Source organism: Chelonoidis abingdonii, chromosome 1 (genome assembly GCF_003597395.2).
Source record: "Chelonoidis abingdonii isolate Lonesome George chromosome 1, CheloAbing_2.0, whole genome shotgun sequence".
In the NCBI taxonomy this organism is placed as follows: Eukaryota; Metazoa; Chordata; order Testudines; family Testudinidae; genus Chelonoidis; species Chelonoidis abingdonii.
In genome coordinates this window covers 150,751,201-150,775,422 of record NC_133769.1, presented here as the reverse complement: position 1 = coordinate 150,775,422, position 24,222 = coordinate 150,751,201, and the positions used below count along the sequence as shown (strand labels likewise).

Here is a 24,222-nt window from a genome sequence, read left to right as displayed (position 1 = left end):
TAGATGCATTCATTAGACAATCTACCTAATGCGGCTAAATTTGACCTAACCTAGTAGTGTAGACCAGGCCTCAGTGAAGCATTTGGTCAGTTTCTTGAGAAAAGACTATTCCCAGTAAGTGACCAATCAAGAAACACTTAACTGGCAATGAACTTTGGGAGAAGCCAATCCACATCTGAGCTTTCCTGGGAACGTTCAAACTAACATGTAAATGGCATCGGCCTGCAAAAAGCTGAATCATTCATCGACAAGTGACTTGCCCAGGTGGTTACAAACTCCATCTTGTTTCTGTGACTTTGCACAGGAGAACAAAGGGGTTTCCACCCACAAGAGAGAGATTATAAAAGGCCCTGGAAGCCTCTCCATTTTGTCTTCAGCTGGCTCAAGGGATGGCCTCTCCACCTCCAAGAGGTGCCTGAAAGAAACTGGAACAGAAGACAGTAACTACAAGGGTATGAGTGATTGCTGGACTCAGACTAGGAAGGTGTCTAGTCTGTGAAAGAAGCTTATTGGGACATCTCTGAGGGTGAGATTCACCGGTATTCAGTTTCCTACTGTATTAGGCTTAGACTTGCTTGTTTTTGTTTTATTTTGCATGGTAACTTACTTTGTTCTGTCTGTTATTACTTGGAAACACTTAAATCTTATTTTTTTATATTTAATAAAATCACTTTTGCCTATTATTGAACCCAGAGTAAATAACTGATACCTGGGGGAGCAAATAGCTGTGCATATCTTTCTATCAGTGTTATAGAGGGTGGATAATTTATGAGTTTACCCTGTGTAAACTTCATGCAGAGTAGTATGGATTTATTTGCGGGTTGGATCCCATTGCGAACTGGGTATCTGGGTGCTAGAGCCAGGAACATTTTCTAAGCTGTATTCAGTTAATTCTGTAGCTTTGAGGTGCATGGTTCAGACCCTGGGTCTATGTTGGAGCAGACTGGCATGCCTGGTTTGACAAAACAAGGTTCTGAAGTCCCAAGCTGGGAGGAAAAAGGGGCTTAGAAGTAGTCTCAGCACATCAGGTGACAATCCCAAGAGCGTCTCTGTGATCGAACCCATCACACAAGAATCATAGAACTGGAAGGGACCTCAAGAGGACATCTAGTCCAGTCCACTGCACTCATGGCAGGAGTATTATCTATACCATTCCTAAGAGGTGTTTGTCCAACCTGCTCTTAAAAATCTTTAATGATGGAGATTCCACAACCTCTCTAGGCAATTTATTGCAGTGCTTAACCACCCTGACAGTTAGGAAGTTTTACCTAATGTCCAAACTAAACCTCCCATACTGCAATTGAAGCCCATTGCTTCTTGTTTTATCTTCAGAGATTAAGAACAACAATTTTTCTCCCTTATCCTTGTAACAACCTTTTATGTATATGAAAACTGTTAGCATGTCTCCTCTCAGTCTTCACTCTTCCAGACTAACAAACCCAATTTTTTGAATCTTCTCTCATAGCTCATGTTTTCTAGACCTTTAATCATTTAATCATTTTTGTTGTCTACATTTGTCTACATCTTTCCTGAAATGTGGTGTCCGGAACTGGACACACAACTCCAGCTGAGGAGTAGAGTGGAAGAATTACAGACGAGTCTTATCTTACACGGGGGTTCCCTTCCACGGTTAGCACGTAAAGCGAAAACCGTGCATAATCAAAATTACATTGAGTTGAATGGCGGGCAGAATCGCCGGCACTACAGTTACAGTATTAAAATTGTTATTTTTCTCTTTTTTGTTTTTTTTTGCCATCCGCGTAAAGCTGAAATTGCACATGTTAAATACACGTCAGATGCAACAGACCTGTACTTCTTGCGTTTTACTTACAACACTCCTAATATATTCCAGAATGATGTTTGCTTTTTTTGCAACAGTGTTACACTGTTGACTCATATTTACCTTATGGTCCACTATGACCCCCGGATCTCTTTCTGCAGTACTCCTTCCTCAGGGAGAATGGGTTTGGGGAGAATCAACTGGAGAGGCTGTTAGTATCACCTGGCAAAGAGTAACTGGGCTAATAAGAGCCAGGGTAAGACCTTATGCTTCTGGGCAAGCTACTAGTATCAGGCATCTGAACTGCAGATGTGCAGCACAGGGCGGTTGATGGCAGAATCCTTTACTGGTCTGGATGGTACCCAAAATATCACACATTTCTTTTGGGAGATCATTCCAAACTTAATAAACATCACTGATTGGAATTTTTTTCTGAAATTTGGCCTACCTTTTCCGTTTTGTACTTGTACCATTACTTCCTGATATAGCTATCTGTTCACCACTAAAAATTCCTCTCCTTTGTGGTTCATGACCATGAAATACTTGTATGTAGTTTTCATGTCCCAGCTAGACATTGTCAGGAATTTTTTGATGAAAATTTCAATTTTATGAAACTCAGTTTTATCACAGGAACATATCATTTTAGACAAAACTTTCATTGGAAAGGTCTCAAGTTCAGGATGGAATTTCTGTTCAGATCTGTGACAGAAAGAGCCTGATCCCAGAACAGCCAATTGACTGGTGATCAGGCCACTCACCTGGGTTCTGGGAAAAACAAGTTTAAGTCTGTGCTTGATTTTGTGCAATGACTTACCACTGGGTTTCCACATCCCAGATGAGTGTCCTGAGCTATGGCATCAGGTGTTTTCTGGTGCAATGAATATGTATTTATTCATACAAAGTGGAACAGCTTCAACAGGAAAGATTGAGCCTAGTGGCTAGGGCAGATATGTGGAAGGTGGGATACCCAGGCTTCAAGTTCCTATTCTGCCTAGACAGAGTCAGGAATTGAATATGAGTGTTTCATAGCCCGGGTGAGTGCCCTCATCACCTGGCTATTCCAGGGACTCTCTCATGCTCTCTCTGCACATGCACAACATGTTTTCAAAAGGCCTCAGGTTTTCTTTCAATGTGGAATGAAATCTACTGATTAACAGGGATGTCTTGAGCATTATGTAAGTGTAAAGAACTAATGTTATAAAATATATTCCATCCCTCCATACATGGTTAATGAACAACACCTCACAGAACCCCCAGGAGATAGGGAAGCATCACTATTCCCAGTATAAGATGGAAGGATGTTACGAAGCTGTTAGGTTAAGGTCCCTATTGTGCCTGGTAATAGGTGCCACTGGGTGGGGTGCAAGGACACCCCAACCTAAAGGCTGTCACTGTGATATGTGGAGCTCAAGGACTGTTCCCTCTTAATGTTTCCTTGGGCATAATTCACTCTGAAAGGGGCCAGGAAAACGTAGATCCATGGCTGAGGTGGCCAGGTTGCCTTGTGGGATGCTCTATACTGGTCACAGGGATAGCATAACTGGAGTTGAGCAGATAAAAGATTTTTCAGTTTAGTGACTAAACAAAAAAAAATCCCAAAGAGAATGTGGTGAGTTTCAAACCAACATGTAATTTCTTTTTGTTTTTGTTGCCAAAACAAAAAACCGAGAAAATTTGAATGTTTTTAAGTCTTGATTCAGAATAGAGTGACCTGATTTTAAAGGGACAGTCCCAACATTTTATAACATTTATCTATTCCCCACCAACCCCTATCCTTATTTTTGTCCCCTATTTGAAAATGATATTTCATTCTGAAAATGTCACTTTGATCAATATTTAATTTCAAAAATGTCATTTTTATCAACATTTTGATTTGAAAATGTTGATTAGAAACAAAACATCAAAGTGATTTGTTTTGACATTTCCAGTTTTTTTGCAGCTGAAACCAATTGCTGAATTCTATCCAAATTCACAGATTGTGTTGGTAGCTTGAAAATTGGATTTTTCAGCAAATTTACTTTTTTGCTGAAAAAATGTCATCCAGCTCTAAGTATAACTTTCACATTCCCTCTGCACTGTGCCCCACAAAGATCCCTCTCAGGCTCTGGTCTCAGAATGGCCAATTCAGCCAGGGGTACACCTTCTCCTTACCCTTTAGTGAGCAATTTATGATCCAAGAATTATGAAGAGGAAGCAGTTTTTGTGCTCCCCACATCAATACAAGCCAGTGCCTAAATGGCACAATTTCTGGTTCCAAATAATTAGCCCAAGATCATAAAGGGACTGTGGCAGAGCCAGCTATAGAGCCCAGAGCTTCTGTCCTTGAGCCACAACATCATCCTTCCCTAGTAGCGCTAACTTCTCTTTTATCCAGACTGGTGTTCTCTGACTGCCTCTCAACCACACAGCTGCTTAAAAAATGTCAATTATCTTGCATGAAAATTTTGTAGGCAATGAGATAATTTTAATTTAATGTTTAATGTGTCCATGGAATTTTCCTTTTTTTGTCAAAACAAATTTTTATTTCAATTTGATTCAAACTGATAAATTTCCATTCAAGTGGATTTTAATTAAAATGGAAAAATGTTGGGTCCTCTTCGGTTAGTTGCATCCTCTGGGGTGAGTATGTGGGTCCCCATAGCCTCCCCCCTTGTGTTCTTGGGCATCTTTGGTGAGGAGGCTATGGAACTTGGGGAGGAGGGAGGGCAGTTATACAGGGGCTGCAGCCAGTGGCGTAGCCAGGTTCTAACATCAGGGGGAGAGAAAACATTAAAAAAAGGTGCCACCCGACATATCAAATTACTAATTACATTCTTTTAAATTTGTTATACCTATTTATTTGTACTTAAAATAAAAACACTTTCTGACCTTTCCTTGCTCATCCCTCCCATCTTCCACTCCTTGTAGGTATTCTCCAATCACCTGTTTGAGATGCTTGCTCACCCAGCTTGGTCTGCAACCGTTCCCTACGAATATTTCCCCCTTGCTTGGGACATAGACTTCAGAGAGCTTCTGCAGCTTTGATTTAAAGTAATTCTGAGCCACCTCCACCTTCAGATCCTTCAGTTCTTCAGTCCAGTCCACTTGGTGCTTCCCTAACTAATTCCTTTCATTTTTTTAAAGTTTGCCCCTTTGAAATCAAGGCCCCTAGCTCCAGAGCTCTTTTTGTTTATTCTTCCATTTAATTTAAACAGAATTAGCTCATGATCACTCAAGCCAAGGTTGTCCCCCTATAACCAGCTCTTCTCTGAGGTCTTGACTGCTCACCAAAGCCAATTCTAAATGGCTCCACCTCTTGTTGGTTCAGTGTCTATTTGGTAAAGAAAGCTGTCGCATCCAGGAAAATCTGGGCCCTTCTATTATTAGTAGCACTTGTCCTCCACTCTGTATCTGGGAAGTTAAAGTCTCTCCATGATCACACAATTCTGAGCAGTATTTTATTTAATTAAAAGCATTACAAAGGTATTCTCTCCCCTCTCTATATCCAGATCAGATCCTGGGACTTTAGCACATGCCAGTCACTAGCCTAGGGGAACCCCTCTGATAGCTTTCTTCCCCCAACTCATTTTGGCCCATAGTCTGTCTTATCCATTCCATCATTTCTCATTTTTGTACAGTCTGCCTCCTCATCAATACACATTGCTACTCCAGTGCATCATTCTCATATTCGTCCCTTCTTTCACAAACAGCCCCTCGGCCTTGGTGCTGCCTCCTTCATTTGCAGCTGCCCCCCTCCACTCCTCCCTGCCCCAGGCTGTTTCTGTGAAGCTTTCCAGCAATGACCTTGGTTCTGCTCCACCTCAGGCTTGGACCAGCCTCTCTGGCTGAACTCTAAGAATATGCCTACACTGCATGATTCCCAGGCCAAGCAGATGGACTCATGCTCGCTTAGCTTGAGCTAATGGGTGCAGACTTTTGGCGTGGGCAGCAGTTCGGGCTAGCGCCCCTGTTTGCCCACTGGGATCCAAGCTCAGGTGGCTAGGCAGAGCTACACCATCCACAGAACTATTCTTAACGCTAGATCATCTTGAATAAACACGAGTCTCCCCACTGCAGTGGCTAGATGCTCCCTACACTTCTTCGGGCAGAGACCTGCCTCTAGCCCTCCAGCTCTGTTGGTTACAAAGAGGTTGGGGGTTTCAGTGTGTGTCCCCCTCCTAAGTATTTAGCTCAAGGCTGGATGCTGCTAACTGGCAAACTCCCAAGGCAAGTGGTACAACTCAATTTGTATTTTTTTATAATTTCAACAGATAAATTGATTTTAAAAAAGCGTAAAAATAAGTTTTCATTGTTGTGCAAAATGATAGGGGAAAAATGCTTAAAACCATTTTTATCTTCACAGTTGCAGGAAATTGGGAGAGGTGTGTGTCAGGCAATATTTATTTAACAGTCGGTGCTGACATTCAACAAGTGAAAGCTTCATAAACCGTTAAAACACCCATTGGCAACATCACCTGTCAAACTATACAAAATGTCAAGAGCCTAAATCGAACTCTGAGAAGTGATCAAGCCACCTTGCCTGTCAGTTTCAGTTAGAGCAGTGGGGGGGTTGGTCAGTTTGTGCAGGTGTGATGAAATCTACATTACTGACATTTACGATTTGAGAAAAAAATCTAATTTTTCAAACCTCCTCATGAGCAAGAGCCTAGAAGCATCATGGACAAACATCTCTAGGAAGCTGTTTTCCTATTGGCCAGAAAGCCAGAGTCCAGCCCAGCCCAAAGACAGGTTGAAAATTACTGCTGGGAGAAAACGTCTCTGCAACATTTTTAAACAGTAGAGTGCCACCCTTCCCTCCCTGGACTTGGCTGCTGCAAACTCTCACATGTCCTCCCTAGGAAGAATGTAGGAGGTTTGCCTAATGCCTAGGGTTAAGGGGATCTTTCAGGAGCCTCCTCCTCTCACCCCGGGGAGCTGCAGCCCTGGAGTGAGCGAGCAGGGCTGGAGAGATGGAGGAGGGTGGTGCGAAGCCGGAGAGCAAGCTGGTAGCCGCACACAAAACCCGGCTCCAGACTCCGAAGTGCAAGCCCATTGCTGGCTGCGCAGAAGGGCGCCACTTTTGGAAAATATCCTCAGGGGAAGCGACTGCTTTCCCTGCACCTCCTTAGCTACGCTACTGGCTGCAGCGAGAGTCTGTGGTCTTGCTGCCTTTCCCCATTAGATCCACCATACAGCGGAGCATGTCAGTTTGCTCCTCCATGGAGCTTGACTGTAGTCCTGCCTGCTCTCATCGCACGCGTCCCTCCATTGTTTGTGTTCCTGTAATGCTTTACGGGACTCCACAATTGTTTGCCTCCACGCAATCACTGGGCCCTATCAGTGCAGGAGGACTGCATGAACTTGGTGAACATGTCTTCCCGAGTTCGTTTTTTCCAACTTCTAATCTGGACCAGGCTCTGAGATGGAGTAGATAGAGGCCGCATAGAAAATTTGTACCTGCGGGAGGAGAAAAAGGGAGGGTAGTATTTTAAAATATACATTTCAGAGAACAAAGGGGACACTTTGGTATGAGTAAGCCATCACACATGGCCAGGCAACAGAATTCAGCTTGCTGTCAGCCTAGGGGCACATGGGATTCTGCTTCTTCTACATTCATTTCAATGTTTTCAAACTGCTGGTACTCCTTTCCCATATCAAGCAATGCCTGGTGGGTTTGCCATAAAGGAGCACCTGCGGGCTCTCTGGGATGATCACTTCACACAACACTCAACCTTCTCCCCCCCATGCACCCACCGCACACCCACCGCATGGCTCCGATGAGGCTCTGAGCAAGGATGAGCCCTTTAAACTATATGTGAACAGCCCAGTGCAGCTGGGTTCCCCCCCACACCCGCCACTGCATGGCTCCGATCAGGCTCTCACTCACCAGAAGTACGGTAGTACCTTCTCCAGGGTCACGATCCTGGAACCTGCACTGGGTGTGGTGGGAAGCTATTGGCTCCAGTGTTAAGCATAGTTCCTGGCTAGGGCGGGAAATGGATTCCCCACTTGCTGCCTGTGCACTGTCCTCCTCCTCTTTGTCCTCCAATGACTCTTCCTCTTTGCTCTGTGGAACTCCCCCCTTGCAGGTGTCCATGGGCAGTGGTGGGGTAGTGGTGGCATCACCCTCCATAATTGCATGGAGCTCACAGTAGAAGCAGAATGTATGGGGCTGTGACCCAGAGCACCCGTTTGCCTCCTTGGCTTTTTGGTACACTTGCTTGAGCTCCTTGATTTTTGTACACTACTGCTCTGTGTCCCTGTAGTAGCCTCTTTCTGTCATGGCTTTGGAGACTTTAGTGTACATATTTGCCTTCCTTTTTTCGGAACATAGTTCTTCCATAACAGACTCACCTCCCCAACATGCGATGAGATCCAGTACCTCCCATTTGGACCATGCTGGAGTTCCGCGAATCTGGGACTGCATGATCTCTTGTGATGCCCATGACCTGTTCATGACTTTTACTAAAAATATCTGTGACTAAAATGTAGCCTTACTCATGAGCCTTCAAGGACAAAGCTGGAATCCTGGGCCTTCCCAATTGCCTGGGAGATGAGAGAACTCAGAACACTGCCATAATCCATCTGGATTGTGATGTCCTCTACATTGACCTCTAATCTGAATATCAGGCCTAAACAATGACTGCTTGTGTGAGTTAAACTGGAGATGACCTGTGAGACCTCTAAGGAGGCAAATTAGGAAGTGAGTTTTCTGGTGTTTGCACATCAGACCTTTTAGTCATGAATGGTAAAGTCTCCTCACATGTCAGCTACATGGTATTTCACAGTCATTGCTGACAAAATATTTGTCAGCCCCTTTATAAGCCCTTCAGTTTTTGATTGTCCGTAAACAAGCCCAGAAATCTATGTTTGCTTTGGCTCTGGTTCCTACTGTCCACTGGATTAATCCAATTTTTCTTGTCTTGCCTGAGGTGTCTTTTTGGGAATCAATTTAGAGGAAAGGTTGAATGCATTGTGACCTGTTTTGTCTTCTCTTGGCCTCTGATCAGCTGAGTAACCGGAGGGGTGAGATAGGCTAACAGAGAGCTCTTAGCGTCATCCACCCAGTCTTGGATGATGAAGGTAAAATCCTGGGTACTTCACCACTGATAACTTTCTGTATGGTATAACCTTTTCTAATTACAGATCTTATATTGATCCGCATCAGCCTACATTCTTGTGACTTTGTTTTATGTGCTTATTATTAGAAGTGGTCGGAAATTCTCTGACAGAATGGTTTGCCTTTGAAGAACACAGATTTGTCCAAATAAAACAGTTTGGCAGACATGGTTCAAAGTTGATGAAAGTCAGATGGAATCCATGCAAGATCCAGACGGAACACTATCTGTCAGCCAGGTTTTAAAATCTACCTGGTTCCTGCCATTTCCCCCATGTAGCTCTTCAGCTGAAGGGCAGCTGGAAGTTTGGAAGTCCCCTGGTTGAAGTGGGAGTCTTGGAGGTTGGAAGCGGGCACTCAGGGCTTTCGTGTTCCCAGCTTTCTTTCAGCCTGTTGGGCAGAATGTCGCTTCTAAACACAGAAAGGCAATGTTTCAATTTTTCAAAATAATTTGTTTTTAGTTTGTTTCATGAAAATTTTGGGGTTTTTTTTAGTTTTATTTTTCAAATTGGAACTAAGCCAAATTTCCAAATCAGCTGCAGAATGGATTTCTTGTTATCTGCACAGCTGCACGTGTTCTGCCCCTCATGAAAAACACATGGGGTCACAGTGTAGCTGGCCCTTGCATGAGCATGTAGGAATGAAGAGGTAGGCATGAAACCTCTACAACCACTATTTGTGCAGCTATGCAATTGTCTTCCATAACAGCAAAACCTGTTTACTCCTGCTCTTCTTCATGGCACAGAACACCATAAAGGGGGTAGAGATGGGCAGAGTCGTGGCACAACCTCTCTTCATCAGACGTCAGAATTGGTCTGTTCTACTTAACAATTTCACACTCTTCATAGGCTTACAGAAGTTCCAGTAGAGCTTGTCCTACTTGAGGCAAAATCTCACTATACGCCACCTGGGTAGAGTGGTTTCAGACTGCCATCTACACAGGGTTGTTGAATAAATGCCACAAGCTAGCCCACTGAATTTAATTAAGAAAGCAATAGATTCTGTTAGAATTTAACAGAGTTCTTGGGAAATTGGTCTGAATTCTGTAGAATTGAATAAAGAATCAAATCCCTTCCACATTATTTTGTGCATTCTATTTCAGGGATATAATTTTCTAACTATTTCTAATTGGATAAAATTTCACATGATTTTTTTCTTCATTTTCTATTACATTCTGCAAGAGTTGTCTGAAAGCAGCAGGCACTTCTTCATTTTTGAGAATCCTGCAACGTGCAGAGATAGTAACCAGTTTGTTCTCAGAGTTGCTGCAGCTGGTCGAGGGAGATACATGCACTATGCTCTCTCATGAAGACACTACTTTCACTCCTAAATCTAAAAGTCAAAATTTCAAAAATTGAAATTAGATGGTTGCTCTTTTTTATGGAAAAAAGAACAGCTATTTTTTGTTGTTTCATCCTTCACCTTCATTCAATTTTTAGTTTCTTTTCCACAACATCCATATCTTTCTCTTCCTTCAGAGGCATCGCCTCTTTCCCTCTCCCGCCTCTTCCATCTCCACCATGGACCATCTCTCTCTCTCTTTCTCCATTGTACCTACCCTTCACCTCTATGGATGCCCCAAAACCTTTTTTTTCACTCCAGATTATGGGATGGATCTGTCTCCATAGAGTTCTGTCTTATTATAGCCACATTTACCTTGCTCTAAAATGCCTACAGGTGACAGGATAAAAGATGAAAATGAGAGGTAAAATGAAGCTACTGATCAGTACTGAGAGCTGTGCAAAATGCAAATATCACAAGTGAGTTAATTGTAAACCCTGTAATGGAATCCTTCCAAGATTTGCATCCTCCGGATCAAGACATGAAAGCAACTACAATCCCGTTTCCACATGCTTTCCTGCTCTCCAATAAAAAGCAGGAGGAACATGTGTTAGACAGATGCCAGTAAGCCTTTGCTTTGGTGTCACCTGTTCTCTTTGGGAAATTTCTCCTTTAACTCCACAAGCAGATCGTGGTGATTGTGAGAAGAAAGATGTTTATTTCATTTTATATCATCGGCCTAATCATTTCATTGACGGAGATCATCATAGGGATGTTTGGAAATGGATTTATTGCCATCATTTATTGCATTGACTGGGTCAAAAGCAGAAAACTATTTTCATGTGACATGATCCTGACCTGTTTAGCCATGTCCAGAATTCTCTTGCAGGGGATATTTACAGCACACATCATCATCCACACCTTTGCTCCTGGGACATTTCATTTGAAACAAGTACAGAAATCTCTCAGCTTCCTGTGGCTCTTTGCAAACACTGCTGGTCTCTGGATCACTGCCTGTCTTGGCATTTTCTACTATGTGAAGATCACCATCTGCAACCAGCCCCTCTTCCTTCGAATGAAGCAGAAAATCTCTGTGATGGTGCCCAAGCTGCTCCTGTGGTCACTGCTGGTCTCCTTCGTTACCTCTATCCCATTGATCCGGGTTGAGTACAGCTTTTACCTTTGCATCTCAACAGGGCGTCTTTTCAGTAACAGCACTGTGAAAGCTAAAACCTGGGATGTCTCATACCTTTACTTCACCCTTCTGTACAGTGCAGCATCTTTCATTCCTTTTATCATATTTTTGACAACATCCATCCTGTTAATTTCCTCTCTGTGGAGACACACCAGGAACATGCAGTGCAATACAACCGGCCTGTGGGACCCCAGTATAGAGGCCCATATAAGTGCCATTAAAGCTCTGATCTCTTGCCTTATTCTCTATATTTTCTATTTTGTAGCTGTGATTGTGAGTGCATTACCTACTTGTTTGACTGATCACACCTGGACACGTACAATCACTTCCATGATCCTTGCTGCTTATCCTTCAGGGCACTCCCTTATCCTGATTCTAATTAATCCCAAACTGAAGCAGGCATTGGTGAGGATTCTGCAGATTATCAAATGCCATCTAAAAAGAAAAAAAATTAAATCCTATCATATGACCCCTGAGATCTCCCAGCCCTCCTGATAGGAAGGAATGGTTTCACATTTGGATTGTCCTGGACACTATGAGAAGAAAGATAAGACACAAGGAATGTTGGTTAATTAGACCATAACTTAAGTAACACATCTGGGAACTACCTGGCAACAAATCGTCCATCAAATGTCACCCTTCCTATTGTAATATGTACCACCTGGTGGAGGATTACTGTCATCTCCCTACCCCATTAACTGTTCCCAGCACCATTTTGAAGGTGAAGGGGTGGGGAGGAAGGGGGTGTCTCCTTGCCGTACTAGACAGTAGGAGACCAGCCCTATTCCCCACTAACTTCTTTAGAAGAAGCTGCCTCCTGATCTGCTTCCAATTCCAGTGTATCTGGGAACCAGATTCCCTGTTGAATGATTGCCTTTCCTGGGCACTTCCAAGTTACAACAAAAGGAATTTTACAACCTAACCTTCCCATCAGGTCCCTGGCCTCCTTTTCCCTGGTAGTTTGTGCCTGGTATGCTTGTTTCTATCTCTTCTGTTCCTTCATCTTCTGGAATGTTGTCCTCAGGTTACAGACATAAGATGGTGCTGTGTCTCCCACTTGTGTAGAACATCAGGTCAAGGGAAGCATGGTAGCTGGATCAATGGACAATCATTCCTGAACTGCACTGACCCTCCCTAGTCTTGGTCTCCTTTGACAGATCTGTTGGCGCACAGAACACAACGCAGGTTCCTTAGGCTGCTCTTGCTAGATGTGCTCACAAGACCAGACTGAATCTTTTCTCACTGCACTCACTGACTGACAACATCTGTAACCACATTTTGCTTTTCAGGTTTACGGTGGACTGTGACTGCATATTCAGATGGTTTGTGAATCCATCTCCACAGGCATCCTTCTGGGTTGTGCTTCATAAGGAGCCATTGCAGGGCACTGGGGTCTATGCATGCTGTGAATTCCATGCCTAGGAAATAGGGACAATAGGCCTTGTGTGTCAGGAATCAGAGCCTGCAGCAGAGTTAGTCTCCATGCAACCCAACGAGCACAGCTGGCCTGCAGCAGGCTGTTGGATTGGCTATACCACCTGATTGGCTGGAAGGGTCAGCAGACTAGCTCTTCAGTCAGCAGCAGCTGCTCACTGGTTACTCATTGCTTGCACACATCGCTGTGACTACTCCTGTAGTATCTTATTCCTGCTGCCCCTGCCTTGTCCCCAGCCTTGCCTCGGTCCTGTTCCTGCCTGTGACCCATCTTGCCTATTACCCTGCTTGCTTCAGGTGATTCTGCCTGTAATCCTCAGCTCTGATCTCTGGTTCTTGCCTCCAGCTTGACTCTCAGCTCTGGTACCTAGTTCTTGAACTCTGACTTGTCCCTTGGCTCTGACTTCTGAGTACTGACTCTGGCTCTGACCCTAGCTCCTGGTTTCTGACACTTACTTCCTGATGCCTGCTCTGGCCACTGGTCCAATGCCCGCAGGAAGCACTAGGATAGACTGTCCATGTCCTGACAGATTGAGCAACCCAAAAGAAGGGCCAAGGGATGAGCATGGACATGATTAAGGCACCAGCAGAACTAATGGATGCCGTGCAGAACCTGCAGGTGTAAGTAGCCAACCTGCAATCAGAGAATGTGTTCCTGAAAGTGCAGGTTGCTCTGCCGGCTCCTCTGATTCTGCCCCCCTCCAAGCCAAAGATTCTAGTATCTGACAAATTTGATGGGAGGGGGGCAAGCTTTAGAAATCCTGGGTCAATGTCAGCTCCTGTTCTTACTACACCCTCGATTATGACCAATAGACATGGGCCATGAGGGACTCATCTTAAGTCAGTTGTCTGGGGAGGGTTTGGCCTGGGTTTAGCCCCTTCTGGAACAGTCCAGCCGCCTCCTGGGATAATTAGAGAGATTCATTCAAGCTGTGTCTATCTGTGATTACCCAAATTTTACACAGATTGCTGAGGCAGCACTTTGGGCCTCAGGGCAGGAGTGCCAGCACACTGCCAAATATGGCACTGAATTTCATTGTTGGGCCTCTTACACTGGGTGGAATGAGGCAGCGTAGAATTGCCATTTCTGTCTGGGGTTAAAGAAGAGTTGACCCCAAGAATCTCTCTATGCCAACTGGCAAAGGACACACTCAATCCTCTGTTGTCAGAACATTTAGTCAAAGACTGTCTTGTAAGGTATCATATAAAAACTGGTGACATGCTGGGCATGAATATCGTTCTGTGATGTACGTATGGGTTTATAGAAAGAGTTATATATGTGTGCTGGTAATAAGTTCTTAAAATATGTTTTGGAGACAATGGTTAAACTAGCCTGCCACAGGCAAAGGAATGTGAATTTACCTGTCTGCCTGACTTGGTTACAGGCAGAGGACAATGAAAGTGCATTTAATATAAGGTAAAAAAAGCAATCAAGCTAACAAGCAGTGGAGGAAAGAACTTGGTGAGCCCACTGGGGGACATGCTGGAGTCTGTACCCCCAAAAGAACTTCCTGGCTCTTAAAGCAAAGACAGTGAATTTTGAAAAATAGAAGGGGGGCAAAAAGACATTCTAGTTATCCATCACTTAGGAGACATGGGGAAAATCACCCTCTGATTCTGTAGATTCTCTTACCTGACTGGCTGGAGTTACTGTAAATGAGAAACTTTCAGGCAAAGACAGCATGCTATTTGTGTTTTGTTTGTAACCCTTTTCTCTCTCTTTTAGTCTTGCTTGGTATCACCTAAATCTGTGTTCTTTATTAATAAACATACTCTTTTTATTACAAAATTCATCTCAGTGCTTTCCATTACAGTGAATTGTGGGGCCTCAGCTAACCTAACAGGCTGAGGTGCGCACTGTCTCTTTGGAGGCAGCAAACTCAATAAGTTCTGTGAGTGTCAACACTGCTGAGAGATGTATCTGAGTAACTTGGGTCACTGATTGTTACCTGCAAATCAAGATTTAGACTGACAGTTTTGAAGAGCTTTCAGGAAAAGCAGCCAAATTGGTAGGTCAGGGAGCTGGCACACAGCTTAGCAGCACCAAAGCTTTCACTTGCTAATGTAGATGGGTATCACAGCGGCTTCCAGTTCTGGGTGTCTGAGCAGACCACCACAGGGACATAGACCACAAATGAGATTTCTCTCACTGGCCTTGTTAGCAACTGATTTTCAAAGTACAACCATTATAGCCATTCCACTCTGTTAGTATATGGGTCTGTTTGTTATTCTGGGATAACATTTTGGGTTTGACTTTTTGATACTTTTATACTAAAATGTGTAAACAAGGGACAGAGACACTGATGTTGCTTCTGCCTAGTCAGCTGCATTTGTTAATACAATGGGAATAGATAAGAGCAGTTAAAGTGTTACTCGAGAGCACACTAAGATTGCCTTGATTCCATGTCAAGGAAAAGTCAAGCAACCAGTCAGGAGAGGCAAAGGGGCTTGGTGGGGGGAGGTATAAAAAACAAAAAAACCAAAGAAATGCCCATCCCTGGACCATAGCACAACCTCGGCTCTCTTACCCGTCCCATGGGGTACAAAAGGGTGAGATGAAGAACCCAGACCCAAAATGGAACATGACCTAAAATTGTAAGGGGTAGGACTTGGGCAGTCCATTGCAGGTATATTGGGCCTGCTCAGAAGATGGAGGTGGGGAATGGGAATGGGGAATAGGGAATAGGAACGAGGACACAGGCAGACTCTGTGGTGTCAGAGCTGGAAGAGGGAACGACTGGGGAATGGATTCTGTCGGTGTATAGCGATTGAAGCCCGATTGTGTGAAGGGCTTCGAATATGCTTACTTGAAAATTAACCCCCAATAAAGACTGCATTGTCTGCGCTTCGGACTTTGGTCTTTTGCTGCTTTGTTCGTCTGTGTGACAAGGAACCAGGGAAGTGGAGGGTTGAGAGGAAAGCCTCTAACATCTTGGTGCCGTGACTCGGATGCATCACTCTGGACAGATAAGTTATCAGCCATGCAAATCCCCCGCCCTAAACTGTCTGTGCAGCTGCTTGGACGGGGTTATGTCCAGGCTCTCAATGATGGGTAGTTGCGGTTAGTCCTTGCAAGCTGGGTAATGGTCTTTTTGGATAAGTGGATACAGAGAATCAAGGCTCATTTCCAGGTACAGGTGTACCTGGAATGAGATTCTAAAGAAACTGGATGAGTTCATCAGGGGACCAGAGGGATGGAGCTGGCTGAGGAGCCCACCCTTCCTTGGTAAAATGGGTAGCAGAAGTGGTTCCTTCCCATGGGGGACAGGATGCTTCCAGGGAAAGGAGGCACTTAATCCATCTGTAAGAAGATTTGAAGTAAGACAGCATTATGGGAGGCTGCCAGTAATCTTTCAAGTTTGGTTTTATTCCAGCAAAGGCAACTGGAGGATTGTAAATTAGAGCTAGGGTAACTAAAGATAATTTGGCACTCTAGGTTTGGAATTCAGGAGCAGAAGTTAACAGACCCCTTAAGAGACAGGAGCTCGTGAGACTTGTCCTGAGGGAGTGGAGAAAAAACCTTCAGTTTTAAAGTGAAAAAGCAGGGTTTGCAACAGGGGTGACAACCCCATTCCTCTCTCCAGAGCCCCGGATAAAATCTAGGTGTAAGGGTCCTAACGGTTTTTAGCTGTTAGCCTGTGCTTTAAATAATTACACAGAGTAATTGGTTGCTTTCCACCTCACCCCTCTCTCTCACACCTTTGTTTTTTCTGAAGTTTTAAGGAGCGTACTTTGGATATATAAGTGAACATTTGTTGGACAAAGCATGAGGAAGTCTGCTGGATTCTGTTGAAATTTTAGAGTAAAAGATCCAGGGGCGACACTGGAGATAAAAGTTTTTTACTGTCTTTTTTGAACAATCCCAAGGTAAAGACAGCACAGGGTAAAAGACAGTTGTTTTCGCAGAAAATTAATACTACAGAGTGTGGGGGGAAATTTGGAGGGAATAAATGGTTAAGAGTGTAGAAATGTTAAAAGTAACAATTGTGAAGATGGTAAAGAGTAACAGTGCGTTATAAGAAGGAAGTTTAGGCTGATGATAAAACCCAGTTTACCCCTATGAATCTAATTATTTTGTGCAACTCCTACAGTCACATTGGGTGGAACTCCTAGTAATTAAAACTACTATCACCACTATGTTTTTGTCCCCAGAAGCCTTTACAGCTGTTCTGAAGGAAATGGGCCTTTTTCGCCCAGGAAAGGTTTGTAATACAATTGAGTCAAAATCACTAAAGAAATGTAAAAGGTTTCTATTGGAATTTAACTTGACTGCCTCCAATTGTACAAAATGGAATGTTATTGGCTACAGTTGTGTAAAAAATAATAAAAGCAGTGCAAGGGGTGTTGGCAGGAGATTTTTTGTGTGTGAATCTTTTTGTGTAGTTCTATGAGGTTTTAAGGACCTAAACCACCACTCATGGTTTGTAAAATACTGTTTGTAGGTTTAAGATAAATTGGTTGTTTATTTTTTAAATAATGAAAAAAAGAAGGGCATTAAAATCCATTTGAATCTCTCATTCAAAGTTGCAACACTGACAGACCGTTGTGCCAGAACTGGATTAGTTAGTATGATGTGGCTTCGTATTTGGCATTAATATTTTGGATACTGTGACACGGCTAGTACTCACCACCGCGGCAACCTCCCACTGGAACCAGGGCCAGCTATAGGTTTTTTGCCACCCCAAGCAAAAAAAAATTTTGGCTGCCCCCACCCCAGCCCTGGGCTCCTCCCGCACCACCCTACTTCCCCAGCCCCTGAGCTCTCCCCCGCCCTGACCTGCACCCCCCTGCCACCCCACTTCTGGGCTTCCCCCTTTTCCCCACCACCTCACACCCCTGCTGCCCCAGCCCTGGCTCTGCCCCCTCCACTTGCACCCCCTGCAGCCCCAGCCCGGGATGTCTCCCCTGCACACCCACCTGCACGCTCCTTCTGCCCAGCCCTGGGTCACTGGTAACTTGCTCCTAGGGCGGGTCATTCAGCAGGAATTTTGGATATGCACAGAACACAAATAGGACTGTTTCTCATATGGTTACAGAACTGCAGTAAAGTGGAACAATTTTCAGCTTGTATGATTGGAGGATACTTGGATGGCATATTATAAGACTGTCCTCCATAAATGAGGAAAAGTTGAGGTGTCTTTATTAGTCTTTTGTTCTACTCTTTGTTTCTATGGAGAATTTGCCAATGCAATATCACTGTCTTCCTTCCTTAAACAAATAAAACTAAAAAAAAAAAATGGGTCATAGCTGTTGCAAATAGCAATTCCAGTCCTAAAAACCACTGGGAATCATTTCTTGCTCAATTTTATCCTACTTTTTCTACACCAAATTATAGTGGATCAGTATATTTGATTTGGGGAAAATGAAGTAACAGCTGCCCAAATTGAGCATGAGCACTCCTGAATTTTGAGGTGTTCAAATCTGGAAGGCAGGTGCTAGATTCCTTTTCTGAATATTAGGTAAATCTGGAAAAGAAAAGTCAATTTCTGCTTCCATGGCTCAGAAGTGGAAATCCTTCTACGTGCCTGGTACTGTATCTAACGCTGCCGAGGTCCAGTAGAGCCTCCCCTCCCTTACTTTTAAATTCTAGCGGGATCCAAATACCTCCCTTGCTAGGGTTCAGATAGAGAGGGGCACTGTCCATTTAGTCCACTCAATTCCTTCTTTGGGGGCTGCAAGGTGAGGTCACACCAGTATCCCTAATACTAGGGATGTCTTTTGAAGGGGATATCTGGGCCAAAGCCTTCTACTCCTTGGGCACACTTGTTCCCCATTCACAATGCTATCCCGCTCTAGCAGTGAACTCTCCATTCACAGCATGCTGCAGTGTGAAGTTTCAACTACCATACTCCCTTTCCCTCCCTTTCCTGTTGATAGCAGCCAAGGAAATGCTGGGAAATGTAGTTCTTGCCCTGCTCCAGCGCTGGCTCTATAGGCAGAGAACTAACTAAGGCCCCCTGTTGGTTCTCAGCTCCCAGGCTGGATCCCTGCCCCCTGCCACCCCTGCAAATGGCTGCCCCAAGCAGCTGTTTGCTTTGCTGGTGCCTAGATCTGCCCCTGCCTGGCACATCTGGGAATTAGCTTTGTCCTCTGTGGGGCTCCCTCTGCTGGTGATGTCCTATCCATCATCTGCTCTCCTGTAGATATCCAGACCCACATTGCTCCCCACTCAGCAGTGTCCTCTTCAGGACACTGCCCTCTGGCAGTCCCACTGCTCCTGTCTCACCCTCTTCTGGGGGTGTGATGTTATCAGCAGTCCTCCATCTGTTCCTGTTCTAGTGGCCGACTGCAGCCTCAAAGTCTAGCCCCTTTGTCGCAGGGGCCAGCCACAGCCTGACTCCGGCCACAGTCCTCAGCCAAGTGTAGTACAAGGGGGAAGGAGGGGGGACCCAGACCCACCTGCTACTTTGAGTCTTAACCCAGGGACCCTCTAGCAGCAGCCTCCCTGCCCTCCTTCTCTCCCCTTGTCTGCCTTTTGTCCCTGGACCACTTCCCCTTCAGCCCTGTGCATCTGCTTGACTCTTTGTAACAAGGCCTGCAGCCTGGGGTTTTCCTTGGCCAGAGCTCCCCAGCTCTTTCTGCCCTTCCCCAGCACTGTTCTGTCCAAGTTGCTACCTTTCCACTCAAGAGCCAATCCTCCTCCCTTGCCAATCAGGGAGAGACTCTCTATCCCCCTACTAGGCAGCCTTTGTATAGGGCCTCACCTGGCCCTGACTGGTTAGACTCATAGACTCATAGGTCAGAGGAGAGATTACACACACACATTAAATATAAGTACTACCAAAGCACGCCACCCATCTGTATTGTCTGCTCAGTGCTATCATATGTATTGGAGAACAGGCATATTTCGTTGTTGTTTTTCTTTATCCAGCATTGCCACCATACCACAGATAACGACACAACACGCTTTTTATAGCGTCATCAACTAGAAGCAGACTGCATACATCTAACAGAACAAGTTTTCTTTTAAGTCTAGCTTTTAGGCAATCTATATTCAAACACTGCTGTTTGTCGCACGCCATTTCCATGGTGATTAACTTGTTGTCACTATGGTCTAGAAGTAGCGTAAACCTTGCTGTGATCTCATTAATCATCTGATATCACATGGTGTTAACAATAAGGAGTCTGATGCTAGTTGTTAGTTCCATTCATACACTTCTTGTGAGTTGTTGAAATGTTAATCTATTTTAAGTTCCAAAGATGTAGTCAGAGAGATAGGACGAGGCGAGAACGATGATATGTAGATTACTTGCACTCTAGAGCTGGGGCTAGAAGGTCAACGAGTCATGACCCAATGTCTTCTGCAATAGAGTCTGCTTGCTATTACGATAAATACAGCTCCAACAGCTGCCTTACTATTGATTTAATGGCGCTTTGTCTGCATGGAAGCGGGTAGTTTTGTATGACAGAATAATCTAAACCTTTTCTCCACAAGAGCTAAAGTGAGTTACAAGTTGCTATAAGTATAATCAGGTCCTGTTGCCAAAGAAAAGAGGACGCAAATAGAGTATCGGCAGGATGATGCCACTTGCCTTGCTTAAATACAAATGCTGTCAGTGCTGAGAAGAAGAAATGAGTCTCTTCATTTGCACACCAGCTATTGCCCGCCACCTGTATGATAAGGTGGGAGTTGTCCGATATGAGGTGGCCTGCCTCTGATCCACACCACTTCACACAGGTCCTCGGCGCGAGAGCGTAACAGACAACAATGAATGGTAGATAGCGACGCTCAAGCGCATGATTGGAAATCAAGTAGAGGCTACGTAAGCATTTTGCCTATCATTGCCACTTATTACGATATTCCTTGAATTGGCATAATAATTCATATCAGGTTTGAAGTCTTGTTCATTATGATTACAGATTGCTGCCATAACTTGGGAGTTACACCCTGCTTTGTGATTTGTCCATGGGTTGAGCTAAGAAACACTTGTCAAGATTGTAGTTGCAATGAGAGACAATGAAGATTTATCTGAAATTAACCCAGTTGCTTTTAGGTATTCCTGATTTTTTGCTTGAGAATGTAGCACCTTATAAGATCTATGTATCTTGCTTGTTTATATGTGCTCACCCAACTCTTGCAAAGTTATTAGATTAGAGCAGTACTCGTTCTAATTCATGAAATTGCACATCAATATTTTTAGCCTCAGCAGTAATTACCTAATGACCGTAGGAGTCTTACACATTTTAATGTTGCATTCCTTATATATTGCTTAATCTTCATGCAGGTCATTTGTTGATGCCTCGTACCCCTTCACTTGCACACAAGATCTTCGCCATACAAAGTCATGCTTACCATTCTCCGCCACTGCCGACATATTGAGCCTACCTTTATGAAAATAAAAATGATCAGAAATGCACGTATATGAGAGGTCCTAACTTGGAGTATGCTTAGGCATCAGTGAAGAGAGTATTATAGTATACCATTGATTTATGCTCGATTGGTTAGCTTGAAAATTGCAAACTTACACAAACTCATATAAGATTACCAAAAGCATGCGAGGACTACGTTGGTGGTGTATAGAAGCCCACATTGGCAATGACTTCATATTTTAAACTAGTTATGCACGGAGTATGATCCAAATACACAGAAATGTAAGGCAGCATCCAGAAGCTAAAGGACAACGCACTGTGTACCAACTATGAAGTGCGGCAGTGCACGAGCTAGTTTCGTTCCTGAGGTGTGTATCTTGGGCATCGTCCTCGTACACTACTTAAGGTTTCGGCGTGCAGTAGTCACATTTTAAACCAAGATGTTTTAGGTCTGCTAATGTCTATATGGGGGACCAGTCTATAAAAGTATACAATAGACTAGCAAGAAACCTATGTGTATGGTGAAAGTAAATTCAAGGTTTTTAAAATGCAATTAAGAAGCTTAACTTGAGGTCAAAATTAAATTAAAATCCGCAGAGGCCGGCTGGCGCAGGACGCAGTGAGCCACGTGCCTGACGTCGTAAAATTCCTGTGCTCCGGTGGCAGCGAGTAGAAAATCAGTCATCGATAAGGCCGATCCTTTGGCATCACATGGCGCATAGTTTGCCTACGTCCTGGAATCTTTAAACACTTATTTTATAACGCTATTCTTGGTGCGAGTGCATGAAGTTCTTCATAGTTCTGACTATTTCCTTGAGGCGATTCACTAATAATCTTGGATTGCCTTAGATGGTCATTGGACTTACAGGTGAAAAGGTCATATATAGCAAACGGCAAAAGAACCTACTACACGTATACGTACACGCAAACGTTACTGCACAAAGGGTGATCTTGGGTCATATGAGAAACGATTGGTGCTACATATACGAAAAAATTCCTTCGTGGTAGAGAGGGTGGTTATAATTATAGAAACAATTTTTCATGACGTTAACAAAAACTGAGCTGCCTGTCTCAACAATACACGTGTATCATTAAAATGTTTGAACGTGCCAGTTCCATAGCGCTGCCTTCAAATCGCTTGGACTTGTTTTTGGAAATATTTTATACAGATAACCCACCATTAGTTTTATATTGCCTATTTTCAAGCCTCGAATTTATGTGATTCGTTCATCATATCCTAAATTAAAATCCATCCCTAGATCATAAACATATTATCTGATGGCAGACAAAGAATATGTATCGAGGTGAGTTAAAAAAGGATTGAGTACAAAAAACGTATCATTTAGCCATGCATTACTTACCGTGGAGAAAGCAGAACTCGACGGGCTGAGCAAGGAAGGGAGTGTCCAAGCAAGTTTGGGTGGGAAGATGCGTTATGCAGAAAAAAGACAGTTGCTGGTTCCATAAAAGCATGCTGAAGTACTCATAGATTGGGATTGCGGAAAGTATGATATGAGTGAACGGGAGATCATCGGAAAGGGTGTAACGTAGTCTCTACCGTTCTCTGGCCATTGTCTTGCCCCCTGCGGGCAGGGACTTGGCGGGAGTCTGTAGATCAGACTTGAAAGCTCAATGAACAGCGCTCTCACTAAGACATACGGTACACGCGAGTGGACATCGATAAAATGGAGGGCACATGCTGCCATCAGGGCATAGGGCAGAACTCCCGAGTTTGACCGGTGGCCCAGCATATAGCCTATATCCTGCGAGATGCACTTCTGTGGCTGCCAGCACTGGGGAGCCCCCATTGCAACACCATTTTTTATCGCCTTCTAGGCCCGATGTGGGTCAGTTGGAGGTCAATGCGCTGGCAGCATAATCTCAAGGCAGGAGGGACTTACTGTGGGGGTAGCCAGATGGGGGTGATGGTTCTGATGTGGGGGCACTCTGGGGTGCGACAGCTCGTGGGGGATTTGGAAGTTCACAGGGAGGTTGCCAAGGCTGCAGGGGCAATGGGAGGCTACAAGGCAGGACCAATGAAGGGTTGGAGCTCTAGCGGGGTGGGTGCAAGGGAGATGGGGTTATGTACTTAAATACTGCCAGCGACTGTTTTCAGGAGAATACGCAATGCCACTTCAGCTGGTAAGTACATAAGTCAATCAACACTGTATCATACGCATATGATCTATATTACACTCAGTGCCGGGCACATACACTCCACACAAACTATTATCACTCCATCTTGTTGTTACCCACACACTATTATGGTCCTTTAATCTTCACGTTGGCCAGTTGAGTTAGATGGGGAGGAGCGTTGGAGGCCGGGCTTCTGCCAGTCTGGATCAATGCTTGCCCGGATGTTGGACTCAGGGCCCTCTGTTAAGAACACCTCACATTTATAGCAGCTTCTTCCCTTCTCATTGCCGTGTGCAGCGATCTACCACCTCCTTGTCAGTTTTGTACACATTGGGTTTTGGGAATTCAGCCGAGCATCCCACGGCAGCAAGACCCAAAAGCCCAACTGCTGGGGAAGAGGCGAAAAACCTCCAAGCCTTGCACTCTGCCCTGGAGGAAAATTCCTTCCCGACCCCAAATATGGTGATCCTTTTTGCAGGCCCGTATACTATATTATCTATGGTGTAGCGCCGGCTTGCTGGCCTCGGGTTGGGCCCGCTCTTGGCTTTTCACTCCGCTGCTCCACTTGCCGGGCTGTCGTCGGAGCGTTTTAAATTTTGGCATTGTTTGATAATCCAGATAGGTTCTGGTCAATGGTCGCGATGGGAATGTTGGATGGGATGGATCGCGTTACTGCAGGAGAATTATTTCCTGACTGCTGGCTGGGGACCTTGCCACATGCCAGGTTTAGCCTGATCACAAGATCCTTTGGGGTCGCGAAGGAATTTTCCTCCAGGCAGAGTGACAGGAGGCTGCTGGAGGTTTTCGCCTTCCCCGCAGCGTGGGGCTTGGTCACGGTGGGCTGGTGGATTCCTCTGCTGAGGTCTTCAAAACAATTTGAAGACTTCAATAATTGGCATAGGTTAGGGGTTGTATGAAAGCTGGATGGTAGGGTTTCTGGGCCTGCCTTTGTGCAGAGGTCAGACTAGATCAATTAATATTGGTCCCTTC

General features: G+C 44.5%; 1 protein-coding gene across 1 annotated transcript; it reads left to right on the top strand.

Annotated features, from left to right (window-relative positions):
• The first annotated feature begins 10,869 nt into the window (after positions 1-10,869).
• On the top strand, positions 10,870-11,847 carry LOC116829249 (taste receptor type 2 member 7-like). Its single transcript, XM_032787952.1, has one exon. It carries the CDS (start codon positions 10,870-10,872, stop codon positions 11,845-11,847), a length of 978 nt encoding a protein of 325 aa, XP_032643843.1.
• The last annotated feature ends 12,375 nt before the right edge of the window (positions 11,848-24,222 follow it).